The 24,200-nt window shown below is 39.7% G+C and overlaps 1 protein-coding gene across 2 annotated transcripts in view; it reads right to left on the bottom strand.

The window, feature by feature from the left end:
- Positions 1–24,200, bottom strand: part of LOC109636748 (CUB and sushi domain-containing protein 1-like) — a 380,253-nt gene that overhangs the window by 281,766 nt on the left and 74,287 nt on the right. For both annotated transcript variants that reach the window (XM_069528917.1, XM_069528922.1), the window contains exon 2: positions 3,226–3,442. In XM_069528917.1, the coding sequence (XP_069385018.1) occupies positions 3,226–3,442 (217 nt within the window). The remainder of the gene's footprint in view (positions 1–3,225; positions 3,443–24,200) is intronic.

The following is a 24,200-nucleotide window of genomic DNA, read 5'->3' as shown; positions in this document are numbered from 1 at the left end:
GCATCCCCTAAGTGTCTCACATGAACACAGAGCTGGATACTTGGTGTGTTTCAATAGCAGCAGTTATTTGTCAGGACGTCTGGCCCCTCTGAGAACGACACAGGTGAGTCAATGGTGCACTTCAATTTCCTGCCATCACGCCCCAAAGCTGTAGTTCTAGACATTGTCGGATAATTCTAGAGCAGCTGTGATGTAGCTTTGTGTAGGGCCAGCAGACAGCACACTCTGGTGGCTCCACTTTCTCAGCAGAAACATGCTTTGATACAAAGAACACACGCGGTCAGCATGTAGGGACTCACCATGACGTACCTGACAAGCGAGTGTCGCTGCTGTCGTGCTGTCCTCTGCTAAAGGCGTAATACAATGAAGCAACTTTTATGTATGAGCAGATGCAGGCAAATGTACTGGACAAACACGAGAAAGTTATTCAAAGCTTAACTGAGAGATCCAGTCTATTTGTGAGAGGAGCTTCATGTGTTTACTGCAGACATGTGGTTGAACTGGATGTCTGATCTTAAACTGACCACCAGAGAGATAGAATGTTAAAAAAGAATAATTTGTCAAATATTAAAGATAGAAGAGGAAAAATCCCAAATGGATGGAAGCAAACAGAAAGATTATCGAATAAAAGGGAAATTAAAACAAATCTTCCAAAGATCAGTCATGGTTTTTAATGTATTTGGGGATTTGAGATGTATTTTCATATGTTCACATAATTAATTCAAGCTGATTTCACAGACATAGGGGGACTTGACCTTTTCAGAGACATTTTGGAAATTAACATGGTGAAGGATCTAATAAATCTGTGTTTTGAGGGAGTCCTATGAGTCGGCCTGTCTTGAGAGATAATCACAACACAGATCAGTGAATCAAATCATTAACATAAACCCGAACAAAACCCTCTTAGTTCCGTCGGCTTTCTGTGGATCTAAAGTAACAGGCAGGATGATGCAGGTGAGATCATAAACAACAGCGTCACTAAATCTCTCCTAAAAACCTGATAAAATGATGCACCACGCTGAACTACAAATAAGGGGGTTTAGGGATGAGTTTTGGGATTTCATTTTACACAAAAAATCTTTATGAATAGCATTGCATACATCAAACTAATCTGTAAATCCCAACAAAGAAATCTGTAACAGCAAATAGTCTGAAGCACTGGGCAATTCATATGAATTTTTCAAAGTGATAATAAATTAAATACACAAATTAAAATATACATACATTCTCATTATTGCCAAAATGGGAGGATTTATCCATTAAATCAATTCAGCTCTTAATCTCTTTATAAATAATGTTTACTACAGCCTTGGTCATGCAAAGAAGCAAACAATAAAGAGAGAGGGATATAAACCTTCATAAAAACCTCCACAGAGACGTTCTCAGTGTATAGTCTGCCGTCTCCACTATTCTCTTGTATGCTAGAAGAAACACAATAAAACAGCTTCATGTTGCTTTAAAGAAACAACAACCCACTGTTATCCATAACTGCACCAGCATCCTCAACAACTGCTTGGTGCATTCCCAGCTCATACCTCCTACATACAAGCAGAGAACTATGAATACGCTTCAGTTCACAGCTTGCCAGCTCTGTAGACAATGTTCTCTCTGCAACAACAGAACCAACTCACCCAGTAGGGACCCTGCCAATTCATCACTGACATATATTTTCCATCAGAAATAAAGACTGAAATGAAGTTTTAAAATTTTGATTAAATATATTTTCTTGATAAAATGTTACTTTTTGTCCTGTTTCTTAAAATATTCTGTAAAAGATTCTTAAATTTCTCCTGTATAAACATGTGAAGCTGAAAACCTAAAGCACCAAAGCTGTCAAGTAATTAATGTCATCAATGTGACTTCTCCTTTTGACGTCTCTTTTAAGGGGAAAATGTGCAAGGATATTTTTTTCCTCTGTATTGTAAATGACAAGAATCCCTCTTTTCCCTCCCACCCACACAGATCATTTGTCTGATCTATAGGCCTGTGTGCACTCTCTCTTTACTGTTTGTCCTTGAGTGATTTAATCTGTGTGATTTCCAAGGACCTCAGTTTGATATGCATAACTTATATTACATACATATTGGAAGCAATGCCTGTTATGATATTGCTCCCTATGTGTCTTTATGTTCTACAAAGCAGTAATATTTTTACAGTCCCATCTTCTGTCCTGTAGCACATGTGTGTGTAAGCAAAAGGGAACAAGCCCGATGTGATTCTTCGTAGGCCAAAGTCCCTGTAGCATGAATTACAGTGTTGAACAGCACTTGATAAGCTCCGAGCGGTGTAGCAAAGACATTTAACCTAATTTCTGTTGAAGATAAGAATAAATATTTTACAGTTTAAATTAAAATAATACATCCTCCAACATCATTCATACAACCTATGTGGTTGATAATTCTAATGCTAACATCCAGGGGACACATTGCTTGTCTGGAATCAAAGAATAAAAAAACAGACAGACAGGCGGCATCATTTCTGTGCAGGTCCATGGCCTTATATTTAGATTGTATCTGTGTCATTGAGTCAACCAACCACAGTAGGAGAAAAAGAGAGAGAGAGAGAGAGAGAGAGAGAGAGAGAGAGAGAGAGAGAGAAAGAAAGACGACTGTGTGTTGTGCATGAGGCCACCATGTTTATTACAAATATCCAGGACTGTACTCTCTACACATACACAGCCATATAAAATAGTGTGGTAAAACTGGTTTGTTGTCGCCTGAATCCTTAGATGCTGTTATCTTAGATGAGTTATTTTTATATCTTTGAGTCTTTGCCAATGTGAAGTTTTTTTCTTAACTGTCATATACAGTTTATTTATGTATTTCCAAGAAAATGACTGTGATACTCTGTTAATAGCACAGTCAATGCTTTAAGTGTAGGAAACTACTCAATGACTTTTTTTTTAAGTCCAACTATACCATGCACATGAATATATCCTTTTTTTAACTATTCATCCAAATAGAAAGACAGAAGATCTACTCATGTTGAAGCCAACACTCTTCTTTGACTCACTGTGTCATTCCCCATCTAAATGCAATAAGTATTCAAAGCTCAGATGTCAGTATGCAGTTGTCCAAATGTCAACTTTCTGTTTAGAGGCGGGAGGAGAGTAGATCTGTGAAAGTGTGAAACTCGAAGAGGTTTGAAGAGAAAGAGAGAAGACTGAGATCAGAGGAGCAGACGAGCAGGAAAGATCCAACTGTAAATGAAAGAATGATATCTGACCTCATTTTTAAGTTCCCAGGCGATGGTTGTCCATCGTAAACTGATACAATATCAAAGTCTTCCTCCAGTGCCAGCGTGACGAAGGTTAGCTGGATTCGGTTCCTCTCCCCTGTTATTATCAGCCACGTGCAGTTGGCGTAGTTGGGATAGCCGTGGGGGAAACCAGGCGACTCTATGGTTCCATTCAGGCCTTGGACTACGCCACCACAAGATTCAGCTGGAAGAGAGAGATGAAACAATATCCTATTAGAATACAAATAACTCAAATTTGCATCCTGCATTAGATTATAGAATAGCAGTCCGATGTAAAATCACGTCTGGCTTGTATACGACAGATTTCAAGGACTTCAAAGATACAGATTTGTCATGTTTGGCCTGTAGCCTTGTAACGTTTGGCAAAATCTGAATAGACTTTAGGACTAGAAATAGAGTGTACATGTAGATTCATATCACTGTGCAGAAAGGGAATCATAAATTTTTCTAAAAACCTTTGGAAATAATGCAATGGATTGTGTAATTGAAATAAAACACTGGGCAGATTTAGATACACGTTCTGTGCCAAGCCAAGTGAGCACTAAACCCTGTACTTGCTGGAACTCCAACATAATGCAACACATGGTTCACCGCCTCCCCTGACACTAAAGCGTGTGTCATGTAAAGCTTTTAATGCAAAGTGCCTGAATATGAGTACACACTGTATACATTTAGATTTCATGGCTCTAACCCTTTAATCCGACAGTGTTAGGGCACCGATCTCAAACCGTAAATAACCTCCCATGACACATTCATACGCATTCAGGCACGGACAGAATATTGTAGGGTGTTGTTTTAACATTGTGCACCGTGTGATCGCATTGCTCACTCATTAAAATCTCATGACATAAAACATGCAAACATTAAAGCATGTAGACAGCAGACCTTACACAATCCCAACACTGTCCTCCCTTCACACTGAATACACATAGAGCCTATACCTTTCACGACACACACCAACCTGCAACTAAGCTTTAAAAAAAAAAAAGTTTTCTTAAATGTTTGTCAGAAAATGCATTTCTGCACATTTCTGCACATAATGTCCAACAGATTGGATAATTACGTGTAGCATACAAACTGTTAAACTTAAGTGTTTCTACAAAATCTATGCTGTGGTTAAAGTGTAATTATCATGCAATTAAAACCACTTGTTTTAAAGTAAGAGAAATCAAATGGTTGTATAATAAAAATGTCTGTGCTAAAAACCTGTAAGAGGTTCAAAGAGTAAGTGCTTATATGCTCCTGCACCACCTTTACTTTTATCTGTGCTATTTGAGCAGTACTTTTGGCATCTGATATCTCCGCCGCCGAATGTCGGTCGCTGCAGAATACTTACATACACATGTACGAGAAAACCTCACAGGAGTTGCACAAACACACACACAGAAGAACAGGCAATAGACCCTATGTTTTGAAGAATTTATGAATAGCCAGAAAACAAGGCCAGCAAAGTAGTAATTAAGCAGTTAAAGCTGCCAAAAGCTGAGATAATGTGTAACAAATCTGATGAAAGCTACACACATAACTCACTGCTGATAGGCAGAAAAACAGAACCAGAACCAGAGGAGACCCGCCAGAACCACCCAAAAAAAAGACCAAAACCTAATAAGAGCTAGTGAAGAAGGCCAATGTGAGCGAATGCAAAACAAAGCCGAGTGAATTGGAAACAAGTATGTAAGCATTAATTGACCAAAATTGAATTATGATGAAAAAAAAAAAGGATGAAGAAAAACTGATGAGAAGGTTTTAATGGATCAAACACAGCATGCGACTTTCAGTTTCCACAGTTTGTTCAGCTGCATCAAAGGCAACAGTGGAATATGACGTGGAAAAAGTGAAGCCAAGAGAAAAAAAATGAAACACAATCAGGGTGTAAGGATCCTCCACTATGGCACAGTGCTGTGCCTCCCTTCCTCATCCCTCATTTACAAACTCCACACTCACTCCACACAAACTCTCTCCACTTCTCTCCTCCATCTTTCATCTTATGCTACTCTCTCCTCCAGAAACACTTTATACAGTTTACTCCTACAGCTACTAGAATATGCAGTGCACGAAGCGCACAGTATGTGAGTGTGTGTATGTGTGTTGTGTGTGGCAAACATGAAAGCCAGCAGTAATTGTTTCTCAGATAGCGATGGCTATTGATTTATTAACCTTATATCGTCGAGAACACTCTCGCTTACACACGCACAGAAATGTGTTGTAGACTCCAAAGTCAACTATCTGCTGGGTCACAATCCAATCCATCAATGGGTGTGTGTGCGCACGTGTTTGTGAATGTGTGTGTATTCGTGTGTGGGCCTTTTTGTCTTTTCCCATCAAAATGAGATAGGAACTTTCTCATTGTGCACATACCAGATGTTCTTGTTTGTCCGAGGTAATACAAAACACACAAACATGCGTAAATACCTATACACCGGCCCAAATGGACAAGCTGGCAACAACAGAGGAGCACACATGTACATGTGCTCACACAAACCATCTGGAGTGTCTAGATTAATTTCAGATTGCTCTCCGCTGTCTTTCCAACCCAATTCACCTCTCCCCCTCAGCCTTCTTTGTGTCCGTCCCTCAGTCTGTCTCTACTTGTCTCTCTCTTCCCGTCTTCAGTCTTTTCTGCTGCCAGATTCCCCTCTGTCCACCTCTGAGCAGATGGGATGAGTAGAATTCGGTGGACATTTGCATCACACTGGATGCCACATTGCAGCCCCATACTTGGGGCATTTCAGCAAAAAAAACACTTTGCCTCTTTGTTGACTTAGCTCTGAGTTCTTCTTCCCCCTCTAGATTTTCATGCTCAGGTTCAGTCTTTGTTTGTTCATCATAGTTTTTCTACTGGAGAGACTGTCCCGTAACAAACAACCAAACCATATGGTCAGTCCTCCCAACAGCTGTCAGTGTGAGCAAGACAATAAAACACTGTAACATCTTACTCACAGTAAGAAATAACAGAGTCGCTCATGCAGCCATGCTAGCAGCTCTGTGAGTCTGTATTTTCACAAAGTGGTGCTTCGAGATTAACATTAACATGTTCAAGATAACTACACTAGCATGAATGATTAGCAGGCAGACAGCAGCCTTCAATGGTCACCATGGTCACCGTCCTATTTGGGTGTTTGCAATGCTAATGTCTGTTTAACATAAAGTATTACAGGTTCTATTCATGGAAATCCAAGCAATAGTTGTAGAGACATCTTAGTTCAAACCAAAGAGCTGTAAACATGCAAACTGACCAACTGACACTTTCATCCCTAAAGAAGCACGTCATCGCTACAACACTATTCCTTCTTGGTTCTCATGATACGCATGTCGTCTGGAAAGTGTTTAGCAGGGCCAAACATGGAGCACCTGCTACATCCTTCTTCCTCACTCATTATGCCCATTTTCTGACTTCTTGTGTCGCTGAAGATTTAACAGATACATTTAATAACATTACCTTTGAAATTATCTCAGACTCTACAGTGGTGAAATGTGCTGATTGACTATGTCATTACATGTTTGAGATTTTTTGAAATATTTTCACATTGTTTAGGAGATATTCTGTGTATCAAAAAGCTAACACAAATATTCTGGGATGAATAAATGTTTTTCTGTCTCTCTCTCTCCCTTTCAACCTCTCCACTCTGGGCACAGTGTTACTTTTACACGTAAAAGGTAATGAGTGTGAATGTGTTAATTTTATTTTTGAATGAATGGTCGTGTCTATAAGAAGTATATGAAATAGGAGCTGCAAATACATACAGATAAACACACATGTACAGATGCGCTATGCACTCAGGTCAAGACACCTACACACATGTAAACCTGCACACTGTGTAAGTCTTTATCAAAATACACAACTAAATCCTATAGGTGTGTTTGTTTGATTTAAATCCCACAAGCTTTAAGACTTTTCTCCAGTTTAAAGTTTTATTTTCATTTTATATAAAGACCTAAATATGATACTAACAATTGCTTGAGGATTTTTTCAGATCTTAGTGCAGCGCAGCATGTTAACAATCGAACCAAAGTAATTCTCAATCCATCTCACAGTATAGACGTTGTAGATATAACCAAGGCAGAAAAATGAATTATTTCCTAATCATTTCTGCCCAACAACTCAAACACCTACTGCATTGTGCAGCGAGGGATTGGGTCAGTGCACAGATCTACATAACAATCAGACAGATTGTTAAATTTTAGGTGCCGAGGAGCAGCAAAGATGTGGGGCGCTCGAGTCCAACCTGACCACAAGGTCCCCGGCTCATAAATCAAATGCCGGCCTTCTTTTTCCATGGCGTGCTGGGCCACAAATCAAATGCATCTTTCTAAGTTACGCTGTGTAGAACTATTGACTGCAGTGATTCAATACCAGCGATGAAAAAGTGGAGAGGAGAACAGAGGAGAGGAGTCTGGTCTGTTTTTCTCCATCCACGTTTTCTTTCTCGCTTCTCCACCTTTTCTCAAGTACCCCCCTCCACCCCCTTCTTTTTCATTATCTCTGTGTCAGAGTCGTCGTGTTTCTTCCACATTGTGTTTGTCTCTCCATCTCCCCTCCTCTATCTCTTTCTCTCCTCAGCCTTATATGTCCAATCCTTGCTCTCTTCATTGCAGCGGTGTTATCGCCTCCGGTTTGCCTCTCCATGCATCTTTTCCTCCCTGCAGCTCCCTGTATCTGTTTCCCCAGCCCTCTGTCATCAGCCTCCATCTCCCTTACGTCTTTCTCCCTCTGTCCTGCTCTCTCATCCCTTCATCCTTCCCAATGTCTCCCCATCCCTCTTTTATCACAATTATCTCTATATTAGTATCTCCCATATCCTCCTTAAGTGTCATTACGTCTCTCCCTCGCTTTCTCACCGTTATTGTCGCTGTGTCATATTGTGTCTGTCCTGGTGTCATTATTTCTTTCTCTCTCTGTGTTTCCTCTCTTATCCTGCTGGAGTGTTAGGTTGTTTTTATTCCACCCACTCACCTCCTATATTTATCACAGAAAGAACAAATACCGCAACCTCTCTCTGTCTGTCTTTCACTGTATCGCCATTCCTCGCGCTCTGTCAGCCCACTGTCAAACAGTTTAAGTAAATGGGACTGCAGTTAGATTGAAGTGTTTAGGCCATTTAGCTGGTGCTCCGCAGGGATAAAAGCAGGTCTTTGGAAATCATATGAAAGTCCATCCACTCTTTAGTTAACTGTGCTAAAAAGACTGTTTTCCTGTGAAAGCAATTACTTTTAACACTTATGCACCATATTTAACTTGCCCCCATCACAACTGTGAATAGATGGTCAGTGCAACTCGTTTTACTATGGTTTTTAATGTGAAGAAATCTGTCTGCAAAAACCATAGAGCCTATTAACCGGTTAATAGAAACTGTAACTCTTAAGTTAAGACTGTTACTGAGTGAAAAGTTGCAAACTCCAAAAAACTTTTAACAAACAATGATGTAAAGTCTATGATGCCTTTAATTATACAACAATTGATTTAAGAGTTTGTCAAATACAAGATTAATAAACTAAATTAGATGCAAATTAAAGAGTCAAAACTGTAAATTGAATCTACAGTGAAGGTGATGGGCTAAACTGGTGGTAAGGAAAGGACATGCACAGTCACAGGTCACCATGACAACCAAAGGAATTGAGGGGAAACATGTATCATACGTCCTGTGACACACACACACACGAACACGAAGAGATACACAGGGAGAATCAAGGCCGTGTCCAAAGTAAATCCCAAGCATTGTCAGCAAGGAGCAGGGGATGCTGTCTGTAGATAGCAGAGATAGATGGGATGGATTGTGTGTTTGTGTGTATGAGTGTGTACGTGTGAGGAAAAAAGAGAGACATGATCAAAGACAAGCAGAGGAAAATAAGGATAAAGTGAGAGACAGAGGGGGAACTGCACACGACTGTATTCTTACTCATATTTACATGTGCATGTGTCTGTGCGTATCATCAAACGTTATCTTCATTTTTCATCATTCTGGCTTTGAAAAACACAACAGATTGACTTTGTGAGGGGGGGCACCACTCTGCCTCTGTAATCAATCATCCTTCAACCTACAACTCAACAGCTTCACGTTCTGAATAGAATGAAAGGTGATGATTCAAATCGAAACTAAGCGCTGAAACCAAATATCTAACAAACTTAAGAAAAAGCAATAAATTGAGAGTACGTAGTTGGCCTGTGAAGTTGCACATAATACACCTCTCAAAATGTTTCACGAATCATGATTGATGGATTATTCAGTGCAGATAATACCGTCTCTGCAGACACACTTGCTCATGGGCACGGCTGGAATTCTGTCATTCCATTATTTGTATTTGCTTCGACTGTCTCAGTGGAGCAGCCCAAGCCTGTTTGTTTGGGGGTTTGGGAACTGCTGTCAGTCCTGTGATGCCAAAGCACTCAGAGCAGTTTTATGAAGCGATGGCAAATGTAGTGCACAACACTGCCCCAACAACAGCTCATTACGAAATATGTCGGCACGGCCACGGAATATAAGGGTCTTTCAGATTGGCCACTTTGGGGTCAAAGGTTTAGAATGAGATAAGCCACTTCCCTTTGACAGTGACATGAGTGACACATGTGGGGTTTATTAACTGTGAAGTCCCTTTTATGACTGTTTTGGATAAGAAACATCCCACAATGCAGAAACAGACCTTCGATAATAGTTAATTTAAACGTTTTGTAGCAATAGTGACAGTAATGCAGAATGTGAAATAATTAAACATTCTAAAAACTACCACTTCCTTTTAACTGTATTTTTATCTTGGAAGATCTCGAGGGCCTCATTATTACCTTCACCTTTTTGTTGTTAGTGTCTCTTATCAGGATTACGTAAAAACTGCTGAGCCAAATTTTTTGAAACTCGGTAAAGGGTGGGTCCAAGAACCTTTAATTTAGGAGTGAAATAAATTGAGGGGGTGGATCCAGGATTTTGTTTTTCATTTTGACATTGCTAGATAGGTGTGTGCTGTCCACCAACCTTCGAGTGTTTTTTCCTGATTGCCGTGCAAACTGATCAAGACCCTGACCTTGTTACTTATAAAGGTCCTTTGATAACTATGAAAGTCTGAGGTCATCACTTGAGGAGCACTGCTTTTGTAGTTCCCTGTTTCAATCAATAGTTGTATGTCACTTGGTGGCAACAGAAAAAAAAAATTAGTTGATAACAAGTAAAGTTTCAGCAACAAAATAGGGAATCACTGATTTATTTTAAGCCATGCTTCTGTCCACCTGGGGAATATAATATCTCTCTTTCAGCTCAGCATTTTCTCTCCACTAACTTGTGTGGGAAATAACAGGCTGTTAAATCCACTGCACTTGCCAGCTCGTCACTAACCCTGTCTGTCTGTCACTGGGTGTAGTGGGTTTTAAAGCATTTCGCCTGGAAACAGCTGCCTGCTGCAGCCAGACAGGACATAATGAGAGCCCTGACAGTGAATTAGAATGTTGCTGGACTCAAAACCAAAACACTAAGCTTTGTAGAATTGAGAGGAAACCCAGTCAGGCCGTAATTGTTAACAGATACTTCCTCACTGCACGTGACCCCAGTCGCATCACTCACAGTCATTACATCTATTGTTGTTTTAAAACTATTTAAATCATGGCTGTTTTTAGCTGCGGTCCTAGCTGTAGAGGTATCTTGCATCAACACATTTGTGAATGTCACCCGAGTAAAGTTCTGTGCTCCTCCCTGGGCCTGAGTTTTCCAAGACACGTTGTAGCCCTGTTCCTGAGTCAGTGAAGGGGAAACACGAAGATATACACAGGGCCATCTAACTAGAAAAGATGTGACACTGAAAATCACTGAAGCCCCTCTAGCTTGCAGTGTTGTGTCTGAAAATAGAGGCAGTCTGCTCAATATTTTAGCCCATTAAGTTAAAAAAGAAACGGAAAGAGAAAAACCTGGTGAATTTTTTTTTTGGCATTCTTGAAAAGTCAACCTGTAAATGTGATAGGGAGAGAACAGAGTCAGCACACACACGCAACTACTCCAGCAAAATCACACTTCGGGATATTCTGCGGTCAAGGCTAGGCGGGAATATCGAACCCATTAACTCAGCATGTGTCAGCAAAGCAAAGTGGGTGCAAGCAATGGTAAGCAATCTTCTAAATGTTTGTGAGCATGTTTGTTGCTTGTGTGTATCTACATGTGGAAAACTGTGAAATGATGCTGAGATGCTCTAATTCGGTCTCTGTAGCTTGTGGTCAGCCGCCACCCCCACTTCTCTTTCTAAACTTCTTATAAAATCCTCCCTTCCTCAATAAAGATATTTCTGCCTGACAGTGAAAATCAATTGCTTGTTACATCTGACAATAATGTTGTTTTTACTGCAACAGAAAAATAAATTAAAGCGCTCTTGAAGCCCAATGCCTCCGACGGCAGCAGTTACTTAGGTTTTGATTTGCTAAATAAATACATCACCAATTTGCTTCTCTCTTTTTTCTCTATAATCTATCGCAGCTTTATTCCTAAAAGACACCTTCAGTGTTTTTCTTTGTGTCTTTGACGTGTGAAGTTGAGACGTTGCGTATAAATGGATATTATGTAACAATTCACTTAATGTTAATTACCTGGCAACAACAGGGAGCAATCTCCCCCGAGTCAGGTCACATGACAAACTTTGGTGTGATACCCTGGGGTGTTTTCTTGTTGTTGTTGTTTGTTCATATCGTCCTAGTTACTGACATTGCATCAGGTTTAGCATGTGAGATTACAGTAACATGTTATTTGACCATGAGCAATGCCTGCCTGAAGCATGAGGCCATTTTATTTCTCATTTTAAACAAAAAATACATGTGAAATGTCCACGGTAAGTTATTATCTCAATTATAATAAAAATATGGTAATAGTAGTTGTAAAATAGTAATTTTTCCTGGTCTTAACTCCAACCTTCTATTTTTTTCTTTTACTCACTTCTTTTGTTAACTTGGGGTATTCTAAATGATTTAATGTTCACGCATTTAATTCAACAATATTCATGACTTGTGGAAAAAGCGAATGTAATTAGACTGTAAGTAGCAGTTATGTTGTTGGACTTTATTTCGATCTTTTCTTTAACCTTCCAGTTGATCAAAGTGATGAGTCACACACACACACACACAATTATCGGTGGTCGAGCTCCATCTTTAGCTCTATTTCAGTCAGTGTGAAATGAACACCTCCACTGCCAATGAGTCATGGTCCAGTTGACAGGGGATTTGACAAATATAACACTTTATCACCCTCTCCCTTGGAGAATATTGACATGTAAATTAAAAATACAAATTTAACTTCACTCAAGCTATTTGCCTATTTTCATATTTACCTGACTGATGGGCTAACCTCATATAACCTGGGTGTTTCTTACACTACAGCGAATGTGACCTGTTTTTTCACAGGATAACTGCTTTTAAAAATGTCACTGGAAACAACGATACAGTTTTTCATTTAGTGTTTACTACATTCAGTAACATTTGTTTTCAGCATCAAACTTAATTTATTTAATTGCCAAATTTGTTTCCAATAATAAAAAAACACAAAACAAAAAGTGCAAGTATAGTTTTAAACGTTAGTATTAACTTTTGTTTATAACACTATCAGTAAAATAAGCCAGTACCGTGTTTTTTTATTAAAAAATGGAGGACGCTAGCAACCAAAGCCGTCCTGAGTACACAATTACACCAAAGTGTCTGAGAGGTGTTTGGGTTCTATATCGTACACGGTAAAGTAATGAACAAATGCATGGTTGTTTATAGACTTTCTACTTAGCTTGCCGTGGAAGAGGCACTGCAAATAAGCAGAGCAACACAGAGTGTTCTAAAAGTGTTTTTTGGATAAAGTGACAGCCCTGGCATCCAGTAAGCCCTGAAGTAGCACTGCTCAAAGGAGATATTAGAACTTCATGTAGACACTGAAGTTTTTGGCAAGCGACCATCACAGCCACCTACTCCCAGCAAGAAACCATGTTCATCAGCAGAGAAGACTACAGCACCTTTAACAACTTTTTATCTGTTTGTCATCCTATACCCTTAACTGTCCACCAAGTAGACTGCAAAATTATCGTATAACATATCATGGTATTAATATGTACATGTAAAGGAGTCATTCTTTATCATGAGCAGATTGTCAGGCAGGTTTACAACGAGGGGTTGTTACTTATCTTTATTTCAACATCACTTAAAAAGCCATAAAGCTCTAAAATGAATTCAAGATTGGGTGTTTTTAATCATCTTTCTTTAAATTGATGAATCATACACTGCCTTTTATGATGATATAATTTGGTGGAAAATATGCCTTTAAGCCTGCGCTGCTGCCATCATACACCACTGAATGTCGGTATTAAACTGATGGCCAGAGACGGGTTGAAGTAATTCAGTTATGAATAATTCAGCCTTCTTTCTCCAGTGATATTAATTGAGTCCTGTCAAATCTAGTATTTACCTAATTAGTAACACCTAAATGCAGATGAGTATTTTATTGTGTGAACCAGGCTTTTATGGCGTTAGGAGGAGTTAGCAGGATAAAGAAGCGTATCCCTGTGAATTCACTCCATCAGGGTTTTTTCCTAGTTGGTTTCTGTGTGAGAGAAGGTGAGACAAGAGGTGAGGGAGATGTACAGAGACATATAGAGAAGCTCTGCTGGAAGATTTGTGTAATAACTGCATGTGTGTAGCCGTGCACTCCAATAACACACCAACAATGTGTGTGAGCCGGCCAACCGTCCACTACAAGAAGCTGCAACCACAGGTCTCTGGAGTAACATGGTTGATGGTGTGAGTGAGCAGATATACTGGATGTATAAGGCTGATGCATGAAGGTACAAAGGCAAAATAAAAGATCAATAGAAAGATATTTCTAGAAACTACCTGGAACTTTCAATTCAGTAACGTAAAAAAAAGAGAAAAGGTTTTAAAAGTTAAAGAGGGAGGTGGGGATGATTATATAATGAGCAGGTAGAGACGAAAGCAAGGGAAGGAGATGCAGCTCTTTGCATCTACTGTATATATTTGCCTGTGGGGCTCTAATACTCTATATGCTGCAGTATGCTTTGTTATTCATCTGTAGCGACATTGATGTTTCACATGAGCTAGCAGGTTGTGTGTGTGTGAGAGAGAGAGATGTGCACAGAAAGAGAGGAACCGGAAGAGTTGAGAAAATACTGAGGTACATGAACAGATGCAGCTAAAATGAAGGACAAGAAAGAGGGAGAGCTAATGCCTCCAAATGATGCTGACAGATGCAGTGTAAGAAAAAAGTAAAGTAAAAGGAGTGATGGAAGTCTGCTTCATCCTGGCAAATAACATTTCCATGCAAAACTTTTGGTCTAATATTTACACCCTTTAAAAAAGTGACAGCTGTCACAAAATAATGTATTGTGAAGTTAAAGCAATTTTTATTACTTTTATGGGATAGAAACCCCATTTTTATTTGGCTAGTCCAGTCAAGTACAAAGTGAAACGGAAAATTGGTGGAGGGGTCAGAGAAATACCTATACCTATGGTCCACAGTAAATTATACTTCATACTTCATACTGTTTAGTGTCCTTTCACTTTGTGGTTCAAGGAGATACAAAGTACTCCAACTGTCAGCTCCAATTATGTTTTCACGCTTTTTTGTTATTGTTTTTTTTTTAAAGCACAGTGGTTAGCATTGTGACCTCACAGCATGAAGGTCCTTGGTTCAAATCTCATTTCAGCCAGGGGTGAGAGGGGTGCTCTCTGCGTCCACATGCTGATTGGATGGACACTAAATTGACCTTAGCTGTGAATGTGAGTGTGAATGGCTGTTTGCCTCTGCATGTTGACCCGCTGATATGCTGGCAACCTGTCCAGGGCGTATCCTGCCTCTCGCCCAATGTCAGCTGGGATTAGCTGCACCCCCCCCCGACATCCAAAGGACAAGCCGTATGGATAATGGATAGAGTCGTGTTTTTATATATATATATATGTTTTCATTCTATGCCCTTTGTCCTTTTATTGTCCTAGTTAGTAAAATGTTATGTCACATATTTCTGTGCACACTGTGGACACTGAAAATAAACCAGGTGTGAATGTAATCAGATTAAAATTATATCTAGATATAATGAGGATTTGAAAACGCATTTGCTTGGTGCCAATATATAACTTACAACTGCATGAGTTCAGTCATGTTGTTACTTGCCATGACATTAGTAGACCAACATTTCCAGAAGGAGAAGAACACACCAGAGGAGGATGTCAACACAAATTAGTTGAGACAGTGTTGTCTGCTATCAAAAATTGAAGGCAGGCCTCTCCACGCTCAGACCACGTCTTATTTCAGAAAATGTATTGTCCTCTGTCTATTTCAGTTTGGAACGTGGAATACACATCAAACTCAGAAAACAAAACTACAAGCACATCAAACATGTAGTTATTCTAACTTGTATTCGTCATCTACAAATACTTGTATTATGTATGAGAGACTTTTCCTTTGCACTTGATGAAATTCTGTAGCTCTTTGTGAGCAGCAAGACTTGTATGTTTGATCTACCTGCAGCCTATAATTTGAAGAATAGCTCACACTCCTCATCTATGAATAAATACTGCTGAACTAGCCCCTAAACTGATCCACACTTGTTGCATATTTGGTATAGTGTGTATTTGTGTTGTCAGACTCTGCACCTCCTGATAAAGCACATCAGCTTCCTCATGGGAGATTTCCGGGCTCTTTTCTCCATTACGAAATGTCAGTGAGTGCTGGGAGCACACTGTTGTTAAATGGGATGAGAGGAGCTGATCTGATTGTTCATGATTGATGCTGATAATTTATTCCTCTAATCCAGCCTCCTTTGCATTAGCGCTGCAGGTGCACCGCCAGAGTGCTACAGCCTCTGGCCATGAAATTAAAAGTCAGTAAAAACTGATGGAATCACACAAAAAAAAGACTCAAATGCACAGCTCTGAGACAAAAGTTAAATTCGACAAATAGCTGTCTTTTACTTGGCAAAAAACACATTTGGTACACAGGTGAACAGTCAGAGGCAAAGGCAAACAAATCTGGCAGGGAAAACCAGCTGGACTTAAAAAAAAAAGCTAAAAAATAAAAAAGCAGGGACACTGGAGAAATAACTGGAGCACTTGACACAAGGTAGAAAGACTCACTGGCACCAAGGAAAGGGAAAGAACAGACTGAACCAACTAGTGAGGCTGAGATGGGTAAAATTTGTCCGAGTCCAGACATCACACTGACGGGGAATCACACAGGACAAGTGAAGCTTGTGGAGGGGTCAACTTAGTGAAATAGGAAACAGTGACTGAATGAATGACATCAAGAAAAACAGAAGGAGCACAGCGAGGCATGACACCGTCAGTCACGGCCAAGTGTGTGAGTGCAGAAAATTTGACTCACATGCAGAAACGGAGGCCTCTGAGGAGGTGTAGAAGGGGGAGGTTGAAAGGGGGAGAGAGAGGGAGACGCAAAAGAAAAGTGGAACATGGAGATAGAAGAGGGAGAAACTGTTGTCTCGTTTCAAAGGGAGACGGGGGGCTGCGGGTGGGGGGGGGGGCACAAAGAGTGAAGCCCCCTTTCCCATCCCACAGGAAGAAATGAAAACTTGTGTCGTTACCAGGGAGGGTGCTTTTATTCTGGTGTTTCTATAGCAACAGTTTCTATGTGCCCATTTTGCCGACCTGCAGAGTTGTTATTATGCAATGTGTGAAAACACACACACACAATGCCAGAAACAATATGATTATTAATAATCATGCAGAGACAGACATCACGTTAACCATACTGCATACAAAGAGAACCAGAGGAGACACACACACACACACACACACACACACACACACACATTCTGATGGACAAGTTTAACATGACACGACATGTTCCCTCTGTGGGCCTCCTCAAGAAGCAGGAAGGTAAAATGGATTTAAAATGAAATATTCAGTTTTATTTTTTTTATTTTTCTCACTGTGTCTCGCTGTTTGTATCTTAGCTCCTTTGAATTTCTGTTACTTTGTCCTCCTCCCCCCGCCTCACGGTGCATGTGTGTCTCCTAATCTGTATCTGTACATTTGTGTGTATCTGTTTGTGTGCAGCCATATATCCTGTATGATCGTGGCATGTTGTCATTTTCAGGATGACAGATTGGAACAGAGATGCATTACCGAGAACCTTGGACATCGATCTTCTACTGCGTGTGTGCGTGTGTGTGTGTGTGTGTGTGTTTGTGTGTGTGTGTGTGCGCGCGCAAAAGCCCACAACTCTTTAACAAACGACCCCGCATTCACGCATGATTTAGCTAAGGATTTTAAACATACGCACATGCACACAGGATCATTAAACTCGGCGGATGGTGGCTCTTGCCTTCAGCACTTCCCACGACAACAGTATCCCATCAACACTTTCACCTAACCTTTTGTTGCTGCAGTAATCAACGATTAACAGTCTGTTAGGAAGACAAGGAAAAGGCGAGCGGGGAGACGAAGACGGAGCGATTGGGTGAGAGGCAATGATAAAGAGAGGAGGAGAAAATAAATAAGCAAATGAATAAATACAGTCTGACAGTCGAGAGGGAGGGAGGGAGGGAAGACATACACACATAAACTCACTCACAGGTCACATGTATCACACCTACCCAGCATAAGCCGTTCTACATGACAGGCTATTGTAATTAGCCTATTAAAGGGACAGTAATCATATTACCATGAATGGGTTGCTATTGAGATTAAACAGAAAACATTTAAGAGCTGCTACAAAGTTCAAGGGACTGAGGCACACACACACTCCGGCTTCTGTTGCTAACAGTAACAACATTTGAATCTAAACTCCTCAAGAAACTCAAAATTTTCTTAAAAAATAAACTCAAATTATTCATTTCTGAATTCAAACGATGGCAACTAGAAAGAAAAACAAGGATCAAGTGAACTTGAAGCCGCCTGTTTCAGCTTTCCTGCGATTTTGGTCTCAGGAGGGTCTGACTCCTGAGGAGCATGACATCCTGTCACCATCTCCACCCTGAATCTTATGCATGAAGCTCCCTCTTATTCCCTCTGTCACACAAACTCTCTGCTGACATGGGTGGGTCTTATTCAGTTTTCCAGGCAGAGGGGTAGCAACTTTATCTGACTACTAAAAGAGTAGAGTCCCACTTCAGGAAACAAAAACTTATCTAATTTTGGATGTGACCAGTGACAAACATCTGAGTTGTTTTTATAAGGATATTGGGCAACACTTTTTAAGTCAGGGGACTGGAACCCTGCAGCAAGACTCCAGCCAATAACCAACTTCACACAGTGGCTCTCTACTATGGTCAGTATTAAGTTAATGACACTGGTGTTACATGTGAACCAGAGACTGTATATAAGGATGCACAATGCATTTCCACTTCGTCCCACTATATTACATTTTCTAATGTGTAATGACGTCCAAATCCCACAGCTGTCAGCAACAGGCACACTTAAGAAAAGACTTTCAGTGGAAAAAATGAAAATGTGAATGACAGTGAAGACCAAAGATGGACGGCACATATCCACCTTCTCCTGCTATCCAGAAACAAAGCCAAAATATCCCACATATGAACGCTGCCATCTTGAGCATTTGGAGATTGAGCAGTGGTCATCATAGAGACCCAGTACTGAGGTCCTGCCGACACAGGCTTGTTCAACCAATCACGAGAAAGTCTCAGCTGTCAATCATGACATTTTTGCACACATTTAGCATCAGATAACTTATTAACACTCCCTGAAGTGACAGAAACCATCTTTGACAAATATTTATTTAATGTGCACTTTGAGTTTTTATTTTGGTCAATGTCCCATCAACTAATATGGAGGAGGCAGGGTTTGAGAACTATGCAACTGTCAGCCACCAGGGGTTGATCGAGATGCTTTAGTTTTACTTTCAGGGAGCAGTTGTGTCGTCCATCTTTACATACACATCTATTGTTATCTGATGATGCATAAACTCCAGCCTCCTAAACCACATGCTTGTCAGGTGTAAGCAGTGATACACACAATCATATGTGTGTTTCCCGGAGGGACGAATATGGGCTTTACATAGTATATGTGAATGTATTGTATCTGTGTACGGTGGCATAAATACAGCAGGACAGGAAAGAGTGAGATGAAGTGAATAACAAACAGGGCTATACATCCATATAACTGATTATAGGGATATAAAGCCATAGTTTCTTACTATTGCTGATAGAGAGAGGGAGAGGGATGAGCAAATGAAGGGGGCTAAAGGGAGAGATGTGGGACGGATCCCCAGAAGAAATATTGGTACTGAAAATAAATCAGAAACTGATCATAGATGACTAATGAACTGCTCTAACGAGGGACAGGGAACTGCTTAAACAGATTTATTTTAAAGCCTTTTGTTAGAGTAAAGTAAAACAAGTCATTGTTTTTTAATTAATAAAATATAATTAAATGTTTTTTTCAATGGTTCTTTAAAGGTTTAGAATTCATAAATTGTATTACGTAAGTGATTTAGGGAATGTAGCTTCTATATACTGTTTAATTATGTCCTATATTATATTATCCTAAGGGAAACTAATCTAATTTATTACAGTGATCGAATGAAAAGAAAGCAAATTTGATCCAATCAGACTACAATCGACACTAAGTTGTAACAATGCTTCACTGTGTTGTAGTAACAATGCTGTGAGACCTCTGTGGTGACTCCCACTGAGAAATAGCATGAATAAATGTGAGTTTCTCAGTGTTATTGTTGATTTGGAGCCCCAGAATACTGAAGACAAAATATGCAACAACCTCTGCTGAAAAAAAACAACCCAGTTGGGCTTCTTTCAATAATCTAGAGATCAGTTGTAGTTGAAGATAGTTCATTTAGGCCAAATAACTCTGATTCCAAAACAAAATCTACGACCCCTGAGCACAAATACAGTTGTTTTATTAAATGATCTGAAAAAGCACTTCTATCCTAAACTTTATAATACAGAAGAATGTGTCATATAGACTCAACTTTACAAAAAAAGAGTATCTCGTAGATGTTCCCAACAGGCTCAGCTGAGTTCATCTCAACATTTCACAGGAAGTAAAAAGTCGCTCAACCCTTGTTTGGTTGGTTTAGTTCAGATTTCAGTACAGCCTGTAACTGTTTCACCAGCTCATTTGCTCGATGGAGGTGTACTCGCATGGATGCTGTAGGACCAAAGCTCCGAAGGTAAAGGTCAGACAGAAAAGCATTAAGGTTCATTGAAGAGAGAAAAAATTTTCAAGGTAAAACACTTTAAGTCTTTCTCCTGTGTCACTAGGGTTTTATCATTTTGTATGTTGCTGCATCGTTTTTTAACTGATATTTAAAATACACTTAACTTGTTGATTTTGTATAAGGATTTTTGCTGCCAAAATAAAACAATTACACTTTTAAAATCTAGTGATGCAACAAGGCAATCATTCATCAATCAACACTTCTAAACTGTGAAAGAACATGAAAGATGCATCATCTTTTAAAAAGGATGAGTGATTATTTGCTTATAGTCATGCTAAGTAATTTGATGCCTTTTTCTCCAATTCTAAGAAATGTTTATCCAGCTTGATCCCACATTTTGGTAACAGACCAGACTTTTTAATCCACTTCACTGCAGGGCATAAAACAGTACAACCAAACAACAACATATTTGTCAGTGCACATTAGAAATTTGCTCTCCTGAAAAAGATCCAACGTCATTTTATCTCTTGGAAGCGTACAGCTCTCAAACCAAACTTCTAAAATGTAGTTTCTGTGTGTGTATTGATAATCTGACCTGAAGACGCTGCTGTTTCTGCTCTATTGGTTTTGAGTCGTGAGCCTGCACCATTCTCAGCCGCTCATCCAATAAGCTATTTCATCAACCAGCCGGCCAGTCACTCAGCCATCACTAAGTCTGTCAGCCAGTTATCTGGTCAGTTAGTCAACCGACCTGGGAGCCGATCAGTCAGTGAACCGAAAGGTCAGTCTGAAAGGACGGCAGCCAGTTATCAAAACCTGCAGCTGGTCCCTAGAGAGGATGGTTTCATATGTTACTGTAAGTCCTGACCTTCCTTCAGAGAGGGGCCAGGTCTTGTTAAGCCTAAATCGAACTCAAAGCCCATCGGCTGTCGTCTCAAGACAAATTAGCTTTAAATCTTGGGTATTTTGGTGAAGACAGCAAATATAGGAGTCAAACATTTCCCCACATAAACATAAGCAGTGATTCGTTTTGGAGGTGAGTCGGGTTGCCATGTTGATGACAATTTATCTGCATATGAATACAGATCAATTACAAAGGCGATAGCCAAAGCATTTCGGTCAATGTGTTTCACCTCTTCTTCTCTCCACACGGACTGTTTACCTGCTGGCAATCAAAGCCTGCTCAAAAGTGATTGGTCACCTAGAAATAGAAACCAGAAGGCTCACCTACAGATTCTGCATATTCACGTGCAGAATCTGTTTAGAGATTGGGCCCAATTCAACTACCCAAGGGGCATTTCCAAAGTGACTGTCAGTCTGATAGTTGCCTATTCACATTATTTTGCCCCACCCACTTTTTTCTCCTCCTATTCGAACTCTCAGACCAAATATTATCTTCGAAACCAAATCTAAATGGTCAATTTCTCATCTGTAGAAAATGTTATACCTAAAGCCTACAAACAGCTTCTTGAACAAATAAATACAAGGTAATTGCCAATCACTCTAAAACTACAATAATAAATAATAAAATGTATTAATAATAAAATGATTCCATTTCAGAAGTGCCTTGGTTCGGGTAAAAAATAATCCCAATAAACGTCCACAGTATATATAATAAATTATCCTGCTTGTTCATGTTATAACCTTACTGTCACCGTTTTTTTGACTGAAATTTCAGTAGTAAAACAAATAAGAAAAAATGAACTTTGCACACATATGATTAGAGTCATCATTTACGCGTGTGTGTGTTTTTTGTAGTGATATGTAAACAGGCAGCAGCGCAGAGCAGGAGTCACTAACAGCATAAAGAATAGAGAGTGAGAAAAGGGTGGATGTGGGGGCGGGGGGGTATAGTGTCTGAATCAGTGTTTGTTTTATTTAGTTTGACAGCTTGTTGACAGCGCTGGCTTGTTTTTGATGCTGTCAGCCGATTATTCATTTAAAGCCGAATCCAGTTTGGACCACAAGGCCTATTGAATTATACACATTGAACAGAATTGTTCCAGCACCACCAAGAGTTAGCATCAGTTTAAGCCCACAGCTCCTGTCGCTGTGAGGGGATGAGCTACATCTGTCTGCAGTGGGAGGTGCTGAGGACATGTTAAATCATAGATGCCCTCGACTGTTCTCACTGGCCTCCAAGAGCCTCCAATTTACTATGCAGGCTGTCAAAAGTGTGACCCATTAAAATCCCAAATTGACGACTGGAACTTTTGTTGCTAGTGTGAAGTGACAAGAGAGAAAGAGAAGGGAGTCGATGTTTGTTTTTGTGATCATTTTTAAAGGGGAAAAATAAAACCCAAACGAAGCCACAAGAATTCCGTGTTTGCAACAGTTTGTAGTTAGTCTGAAGTGACAAATGATTTCGGGTGTGGTGAGACCAAAGTAAATCTTAATGAAAGTTTTACTGAGTCGAATGACACGAGGTGACAGCGTTGAAATACACACAGACAATTGTTTCCAGTGTGATTTACGACGCACTGACAGAAGTGGTTTCAATAACACAACTGACTTAAGGAACTTATCCCATCAAAAATTGCTGTAGTGTGACAGAAATTAGCATCTGCTATGACAATATATTATATTGTTTTTTCTCAGAGCAGGATTCGATATATATTCATACAAGAAATCTTTGTCTTTTAACATTTCTTAATATTTTTGTCTTTTTATAAAAAAAATTTAAGGATTGTGAAAGCATTTTGTAGAACTGTGAGTGGTCATAGAAAGAAAGAAAATATATAAGTATATCAAGGTGACATTTTACCACACCGAAAGTTAAAAATACAGCAAAGCACTTTGGTCTATTCTGTCACCCTTAAATTTGGAGTGCTCCCATATTCTGACCTTTAAGGTGAATGCTTTAAAACAGTTCAGAACAAACTGAACTTTATTCTGTCATCTTTCTCACTTTCCAGAGAGAGTGCAGTATGAAAGTTTAACAGAACAACAACAACGTGACTCATATTTCACAGTACAACCATTCCCCAGAATTTCCTTTGACGGTCACCGCTATGTATTTTGTAGAGTGGCATATTTTGGCACACTGTTGACGACTACAGCCACGTCTCAATTCAGGGGCCGCATCTTTTGGAGGCTGCATTTGATGACCAATTGCGTCAGTGGCACAACTGTCCCATTTCAAAGACGCCTTTAAATGCGGCCTTTAAATGCATTCTTTCAACCCAGAGAAACAAAGGCTCCAATGGATGGATCCTTCCCAGGCCAAACCTATCCCATGATTCACTGCACTTCGGTGACTGTTTTTCAAAGTAAGGCACAAGCAGCTAGTCCAATGCTTCAGTATCATGCTTCAACTCAACCAAACAGCTAATGTTACACATGATTAAAAAAGAACAAGGGGATTTTAAACTTTCTCGATGTGTCCAGCTGCATCTCTCTTATATCTGTAATGGTGAAGCTAAGGTCATGGTCAAGAAAAATTTTAAATTTATTTTGGGATATTGCTGAAGTGATTTGGTGAGGTTGTCTTAGTGGTGGAGGATGCATACACCACTTTATTCACTACACCACAGATTCACTGCAGAATGCAAATTAGACTTTAACTTTAAGCTGTCAATATTTCCCACAAGGAGCTTCAAATGTAAAATGTTAAAATCCATCATCCAAACAGGAAAATCATGTGGAACAGCAGGTGCAGAAATCCTCATGTTTCCATGTATTTCGTAAACACTTTGTGTTAACACCTTACTTAGACGAGAACTTACATTCATCCAAGATTTCATAACCTCTCTAAGACTTTCATACTGCAACACTCGTATTTGGGAAGTGAGAAGATTGACAGATTAAAGCCGCTAACCCTGTGCGTCAGCTCACTGT

Source organism: Paralichthys olivaceus, chromosome 1, assembly GCF_024713975.1.
Source record: "Paralichthys olivaceus isolate ysfri-2021 chromosome 1, ASM2471397v2, whole genome shotgun sequence".
Classification (NCBI taxonomy): Eukaryota; Metazoa; Chordata; class Actinopteri; order Pleuronectiformes; family Paralichthyidae; genus Paralichthys; species Paralichthys olivaceus.
Note: the sequence above shows the minus strand (reverse complement) of the source record. Positions and strands in the feature narration are given on the sequence as shown.